Source organism: Chrysochloris asiatica, unplaced genomic scaffold (genome assembly GCF_000296735.1).
Source record: "Chrysochloris asiatica unplaced genomic scaffold, ChrAsi1.0 scaffold00005, whole genome shotgun sequence".
Taxonomy (NCBI): domain Eukaryota; kingdom Metazoa; phylum Chordata; class Mammalia; order Afrosoricida; family Chrysochloridae; genus Chrysochloris; species Chrysochloris asiatica.
Window position 1 is genome coordinate 10452033 of NW_006408523.1, and position 8364 is coordinate 10460396.

Sequence of the window (8364 nt, forward strand, 5' to 3'; positions counted from 1 at the left end):
TTTAAGATTAATGAAATTATCCTATCAAAATATTCACATCCAGTGTGTGGGGGAAGATGCCAGTGGCAGCCTGAGTGAAACAACCCACTGGAGGAGTCTTCCCCACACAAGTGAGCGTTTAACAGCCCAAGATCACACACACCTGATGCCCACAGTGCTTCTCCACCATAAAGGCAATAAAAATGCCCCTGCTCACATTTCCAAGGGAGACGGGCAGTGCTGCTTTTGGGCTTATATTTCACTTTTTCTCTAATTAAAAGTTTTTATTGTTAAGCATAATAGGAAATATGCATAAAACTTAACTGTGCAGATGATCGTAACATGAACATACATGACCATGCTGATTTAAGAAAGAGAATCCTGACTCATTTAGCCCCCTTCCAATCATTACCTCTCTTTTCTCTCTAAAGGTCTGACATCCACCACTGTACTTTTTGTCTGGATTTGAACGCCATGTGATACAAACATATGTTGTTGTCAAGTGCTGTTGAGCTGGTTCCGACTCATAGTGACCTTGTGTAGGGTTTCCAAGGAGTGGCTGGTGAGTTTTAACGGTTGTTTGAATTGACCTCGCAACTGGCCCAGTGCTTCTCCTGCAGCGCCACATCACGACTCCATAGTATGTATGAGGGGGCTTCAAAAAGCCCGTGGAAAAAGTCCATTATTTATGCATTCCATTTTTCCATGTACTTTTTTTTTTTTTTTACACATTCATACTATACCTCAATCCCTTTATCACAGAGCCCTGTTGTTCCAAGGTTGAGCCTACATCTTCTCTCATAGCCTCCTCTTATTCTTTTGTATTGGCCTCTTTAGCTCATTATTATGCTTATGAGATCCATCTATTTTTGTTGTTATAATTTATTTTAATTGCTATAAAGCATTGCATGATTATATTACTATTTATTCATTCTACTATTGATGAGATATTTCAGGTTGGGCAAGTTTTTTCTGTTAGGACTCTTTGAATAATGAATCTTTGTCCTACGACTGGGGTAGTCTTATTTTCTGATTGACAAAATAAATAGTTGTTTGCTGAGATGTGCATGACAAAAATACATTAAATACTGTAAGAAAGACATGGAGAAAAATTATGCAAAGGGAAACAGATTTATCACAATAAAGACCAAGTAAAATGGAGCATAATAAAATGGAAATAATACATGTTCATTTTTTTATATTGAATTTAATATGTCTACTACACAGCATTCAAGGGATTAAAAAAAATCCCAACACATTAACTCAATGTTAAATAGTAACAATTACTTACTGTATAAGAGAAGCTCTTTCAAAGTATTGAATGGCTTTTTCACAAAACTGGGTATCAATGTAGTAGGCTCCAAGCCATTCGATTACTTCAATGTTAGAAGGGAAATACCGATATGACTGGAAAAAATATAGAAATGGATCATTTCAGGGGCAATGCATAACTTATCTAATAAGAAATTTCTTATTAAAAATGTATGAGCTGACAACAATACCTTATGAGTCTTAAAACTGTTCAAAACTTTAAAACTGAAAGTCTGTGATATATTTTCTAGCGGTAAATATCTTTTTCATATACTGATCCATGAGTTACATGAAATATTTAACAGAACCAATAAGGGATGCAAATCATGCTTCGGAAGTAAACAGCGTTTGTACTTTTTATTTTTTAATCAAAAGTGAACTGCTTTACATTATTTTAAATAAGTTCTTATTCATTTAAAAAGGAGTAAAGCAATTTTAACTTCTAAAAATTAAAAGGCTGACTTCTACAACAAAAGAGACCAACATTCCAATTAAAAAAGGGGCAAAGTCTCAGAAACCCAAAAAGATACACAAATAGCTAATAGGACGTGACATGAAACGATGCTCAACCTCATTAGTTACTAGGGAAATGCAAATCTAAACCACGATGTGATACCACTTCATACCAGCTAGGTTCGCTATTATCAGAAAAATGGAAGACAACCAAGTGTTGGCAGAGATGCTGGGAACTTGGATCTTTTTGTATTTCTGGTAGGAATGTAAAATGGGCTAACAGCTAGGAAAACTAGTTTGGTGACTCCTGAATAAGTTAAGCAGAATTATCTTATGACCCAGCAATTGCACTTCTAGGGATATGCAACGAACCTGGAAAGCAGGGATTCAAATGGATGCATGCATACAATATTAACCACTATACTACCTCAGAAACCCTATACAGGGCCGCTATGGGTCGGAACTGACTCAACAGCACTTCACAACACAACAACAACATACAATATTAATCACAATAGCTAGAATGTGGAAACAACCGAAGTGGTCATCAGCAGATCAATGGATAAACAAAATGTGGTATGTCCATACAATAGAATACTATTCATCCATACAGAGAAATGAAATTTTGATATATGCTATGACATGAATGGAGACCTGGTGTGGCACTGTGGGCTAATGCATCAGACTGCAAAGTCGTTTGAACTGCAAGGTTGGTGGTTCAAGCTCACCAGCTGGTCCTTGGAAACCCTATACTGGGTTGCTATGGGTCGGAATCGACTCAACGGCACTTAACAACATGATATGAGTGAACCTTGAAAACATTATGCTGAGTGAAATAAATCAGTCACAAAAGAATAAATAGTGTATAATCCCACTGATTAAATGTATAGGTTAGGCAAATGCATGGAGATAAAAGTGTATTAGTGTCCTCAGGAGCTGAGGGGAGGAGAGGACTGGAATTATTGCTGAAGGGGTACTGGGTTTCTGTTTGGGGAAAGACAAACGTTTGGAAATGAATTGTGATGGTGAATGCGACTGATGTCAGCAAAATACACCTCTAAAAAGGATTAAAATAGCAAATTGTGTGTTATACCATAATAAATTTAAAAGGCCATCTGCCTTCTTTATAACAATTCATACAACACTAGAAAGTGGAAGAAAAGTAAGATTACAGACTTACCTCATAGTAATATTGGAAAGCTTGGGATTTATCTCCTTCACTATCATACAATTCTCCGAGTTTAGAGAGAGCTCTAGAATCAGTTGGAACAACACTGATTAGTTGCATTAGCCATTCAATAGCTTGATTTGGATCCTCCATTAACTCATATCTTGGGCATGGGCGTTAAGGACAACATGACTTTTTCTGAATGCATTAATCAACAAGCAAGCCCCACAAAAGCATTACAAGAAAGACAGTTCTTAGCCTACAGTAATATGCCACTTAATACTATTAACTCTGGATTTTTTCAAAAGACATAGAAAATGGAATGGTACTACAGAGAGTATTTTTATTCACTCTATGCACCTTGTTTTCTTTTAGCTTCAATACCCACTAAGATTATCTCTCAAATTCCTAGTAGAATTAAGTTTGTCACTTTTTTTTAAAGCACTATCCCAAGGAGCTCTGGCAGTGTAGTGGTTATAAGTCAGGCTGCTAATCTCAAGGTCAGCAGTTCAAAACTACCAGCCTTTCCGCGGTAGAAAGATGAGGCTTTCTGCTCCCATAGAGATTTACAGCCTCGGAAACCTGATGCAGGCTCACTGTGAGTTGGAACCCACTCCACAGCACATAACCACCACCCCAATTTACCCTTGATGAAAATTCCTGAATGACTTCAATGTTTACTCCTCTCACCATTTCAGGCCATTAAGGGAATAGTTATCATGCATTTTTCCTGTAAATTTTTCCTCATTAGATTATAAGCCCAAGGATGTTATTATTTTAAATGCTATCAAGTCACTTCTGACTCATAGCAACCCTGTATAGAGTTTCCAAGAGGCAGCTGGTGAGTTTGAACTGTCAACCTTGACCTTGCCATTCAAACTGACTTTGCAGTCCAGTGCTTATTATCCTACAGCGCCACATCAGCACAAGACTTGAGAGTTCTTTTTTTGAAGTGTCCTTGAGTGCCTAGCAGGTCTTCTAATGATGATGATATTGCTGCTGGGTGCCATGGAGCCAGTTCCGACTCATAGCAGCCCTGTACAGGCTTTCTGAGGCTGCCAGTCTTTACGGGAACAGAAAGTCTCATCTTTCTCCCGTGGAATGGCTGGCAGTTTTTAACTGATGACCTTGAGGTTAGCAGCTTGACTCATAACTACTACGCTACCAGAGCTCTGTAAGTCTTCTACATACACCCAGAAATTTATTCCCACAAAATTGTGGAGGCTCCATATGGTAAGCAATGGACTGCGAGCTACAAGGTCAGTGGTTCAAGCTCATCAACTGCTCCAGGGGAGAAAGATGAAGCATTCTGTTCTGACAAAGATGAAAAGTCTTGGAACAGGGTCGCTATGAGTCGGAACCAACTTGACAGCATTTAACAGTAACAAATGTTTGTTGACTACCCAAACCACTACCATTGAGCTGACTGTGACTCACAGTGACCCTACACGGGGTTTCTAACACTGTCAATTTTGACAGGAGCAGACTGCCACCTCTTTTTCCTGTGGAATGGCTGGTGGGTTTGAACCAATGACCTTGAAGTTAGCAGCCCAATACCTAGCCCACAGCACCACCAGGGCTCCTTAAAATATTGTTGTTATTGTGAAGTGCCGTCGAGTCAGTTCCAACCCATAGCGACCCTGTATTGGGTTTCTGAGGAGTGTCTGGCGAGTTTGAACCACCGACCTTGCGGTTCAAAATGACCTGGCAGTCCAGCGCATTAGCCCACAGCGCCACACCAGGACTCCTAAAACACAATTGTTGTTGTTGCTAAGTGCCATCAAGTCAGTTCCGACCCATAGCGACCTTGTATAGGGTTTCCAAGGAGCATCTGGTGAGCTTGGACAGCCAATCTTGCAGTTCAAACTGACTTTGAAATCCAGCACATTAACCCACAGCACCACACCAGGCCTCCTACAACACAACACATGGCACTGAAAGTCATGGAAAACAGCATGCCATACTTTCTCTACACACTGCTAATGCTGTTAGGGGTTGGCAAGTTGCTTCGGACTCTCTATGGGAACCAACTCAACTGAGTTTAACAACAACATAGGGTTTCCATTAAAATAAGGAAATTAAAATGTTTTTCAAATAGTGTAAAAAGCATTATAAACAACAAGTTTCTGCTTTCTATTAAGGGCTGGAAGAAGCCCTAGTGGCATACTGGATTATGCATGAAGCTGCGGGCTGCACGGTCAGCTGTTCAAATCCACCAGCTACTCTACAGCAGAAAGATGAGGCCTTCTGCTCCTGTAAAGATTTACAGTCTTGGAAAATCTATGAGGTGGAAGTGAATCTAGGGCACACTATCACCATCACCAACAAGGACATGAAGTAAAAAAAAAACCACCAAACAACAACCAACAAATACTACAGAAGGCAAAGCGTTGGAGAAGAAATTGACATGAGAGAAGTGTTTTATATTTCTACATTCTCCAGAGTTCTAAATGAAATAGTGGTACCTACAGACATACCACTAAATAACCAAAAATTAATAAGCAGTTTTAACCTGTTAATAATTCCTCTCATGATACAAGTTATCTTTTAAAGTAGAATCACTCAAATAACATTTTTATCACATATAAACCTGGGAGTTAGGTTTTAAAACATGATCTTCATCAATTAATTCATCACTCATGCTTAACTTAAAATTGCTAAGTTGATCACCCAGTGAATTACTAACTGCCTGTAAATTTCACAAATAAGATACACATTTGCTATCTGGTAAAGAACTTGGGCGCTGTTTCGTAGGATTGCATGGAGCTTCAGGAAACAATCCAAAGCCTCATCTAGCCGGTTTAGCTTCTTGTAAGTAAGGCCTTCAAGAGAAAAAAAAGAGAAAAGTTATAAGCATTACTGTTGGTACTAATTTACTCTAAGAAACAGGAGAAACTTATAAATATATGTAAATATACACTCAGAAGAGAGAATGAAAAAGAACTGAGAAATTTTGTTTACAAAGAACAATGGAGGTGGGAGTCAAGGTTTCCTTGACAAAACCTGCTAAAAACATCAGGAATTCTAGAAGTGTGATGGTGGGGCGGGGTGGGGGCGGGAATAGACAAACTGATCATCAGTAAAATAAGTAGTTCAGAAATGGATACAGTTACGGAATTTAGTTAATGAGCATGTAAAATCAGTGGGGAAGGAACTTGTTGTTGTTAAATACTGTGGAGTTGGTTCTGACTCATAGGGACCCTGCACAGAGTTTCCGAGGCTTTAAATCTTTACGGGAGCAGAAAGCCTCATCTTTCTCCCGCGGAACTGCCGACCTTGAGGTTAGCAGCCCAATTCATAAGCACTACGCTACCAGAGCTACCTGGGGAAGAGACTATAATGTTATTATTATGCAGATAACGCATGCATTATACTTTGTCTTTCCTAGCAAACCATGCCCACCCCATGTGTTAAGCTTCCTATGTGCACCATCTGTGTTATTATGTGTGTGCACTATTTACATGGGCGCAGTGTATGCAAAAACGTACAGTAGCCAATAAACAGTGCCAGGACAACTGAGGACTGTATTTTTTGCAAATAGCCCACCCACGTAAATAACATGCACACATATCTAATGGGGGGAATGACACATTGTGGAAAAAAAAAAAGATGTGGCACATGGTGCCTACGCCAATACCAGGCAAGGTTTGTCACATTTCAGGATTATTCATCCTCCTTTAGCCATCTCAAAATGTTACTTTGGATCCTATTTCTATAATACAGGTACAAGCCAAGGCTAAGAAGTCAGGGATCAAGTTTGGTAGCACTCTGGTGATTAGAAAATAAATGACTGAAGCCGTGTGTTTGCTCTGGGACAGCTGAGAGCACAGCTGAGAGCGCCTTGCTTACGCCCAGGTACGGCAGGCTGGAGATGAGCTGAGGGTCAGGCTGTCACAGATTGAGCACAGCTGGTCCCTCACACACCCAGGACTTGTGGTGTCAGCCCCATGTGAAGTCGAGCAGCAGGAAGATGCCGGGGAGGACTCGCACTGTCCCGGCCCTGTAGAGCCCCAGGGGGCCAATCGGACTGCCTTGTCGCTGAGCGAGGGACACACAATCCCTCTGCACCCAAGTCTCTCACTGATGGTAAGCAGATGGGAGATTCAAATGGCCTAAGTGTGACGGCTGAGCAGCCAGGGCAGAACATGCACCGTTGTAGGGTGCCAACTGGCCTCTCTGGCCGGGGCCACTGCCTTGGCAAGAACTGTTTCCAGGGAGGACAAGGTGATTTCTTCCTGCAGTTTGCCCAGCAAGGTAGGAATCCCGCTGAGAGAAGGGCTGCTTTAGAAATTCAAGGACAGCTGACTTAGGATCTGCTGCTGGGAACCAATGGGCCATATCAACAGGCACCAAGACGAAGACCTGACACTAAGTCCACTGGATAGAAAACAAAACTCAGTGCAAATCAGCAGCATGTGAACCAGATATTGGTATAGTGAGTGCATGTATGAAAGTAACACACAGCGTTGCTCAGTATGCAAAACTTATAATGTGTGCGTGACTTGTGGCAATATGGTATACAAGATAAAAAATCTTAGTTTCCTATTTCATAATACTAAGTTCAAATTCAAAGTTGGAGGCTTCTCACTCCCTGATCTCAAAATCGACTACACGACCACAGTGGTCAAAATAGCCTGGTATGGGTACACCGATCGATGCCTACATCAATGGAACAGAACAGAGAAGCCAGAAGTAAATCCATCCACACACATACAATCAGCTGCTCTCAGACTAGGGGGCAAGACACCTTAAACAGGGAAGACACTGAAGTCCCTAAGTTTGTCCACATTTTTTTCATTGATGATCCTAACAGTTCTAGGTTTTTACATTGAGTTTGTTTTAGTATGTGGTGTGAGATATGGGTCTTGGTTCATTTTTCTACAAATGGACTTTCAGTTTTGCCAGCACCACTTGTTGACGAGAGTATGTCTTCCCATTTAGTGTGTTTTGACCCTTTGCCAAAGATGGGCTGACTGTATGTGGATGGATTTACTTCTGAGTTGTCAATTCTGTTCCACTGATCTATGTATCAGGAGCCTTTTCCTAATTCAATCTGTCTAAAGTGGCTAATTCCTCTGTGCTTCCTCTGCTCCCAACTCTCTCCTAGGCTCAAGCATTGGCATCCTTCCAGAAGGAGATATGAAGAGTGCTCCCTGGGAAGAAAGAGAAAATGGATTTAAGAGCAGTTTCTCAACTAAGTAGACCAGATGGCGTATTCTCCAGTGAGTCGCTGGTCCATGAATTTCCCTCCTGTGTTCAGAAAGTACAATTGGCTCTTCAGCTACAAACTCTTAAATATAACGAGACAACCAAAGATCATAAGACGTCTGAGGGAATGCCGTAACAGGAAAGAGAGAGAGCAAAACAAACAATCCCCTCACCCCCCACCCCCAAAAGCAAAAAAGGCTATGCAGGTAGAAGAAAACTTGAAAAGGAATTTCTTTAATAACTCA

The 8364-nt window shown here is 40.7% G+C and overlaps 1 protein-coding gene across 1 annotated transcript in view; it reads right to left on the reverse strand.

Moving 5' to 3' along the window:
- Positions 1-8364, reverse strand: part of IFT88 (intraflagellar transport 88 homolog (Chlamydomonas)) — a 107370-nt gene that overhangs the window by 45415 nt on the left and 53591 nt on the right. Inside the window, exons 17-19 of the mRNA XM_006831966.1 lie at positions 5625-5733; positions 2924-3074; positions 1271-1386 (exon numbers count right to left, since the gene is read on the reverse strand). Coding sequence (XP_006832029.1) covers positions 1271-1386; positions 2924-3074; positions 5625-5733 — 376 coding nt within the window. The remainder of the gene's footprint in view (positions 1-1270; positions 1387-2923; positions 3075-5624; positions 5734-8364) is intronic.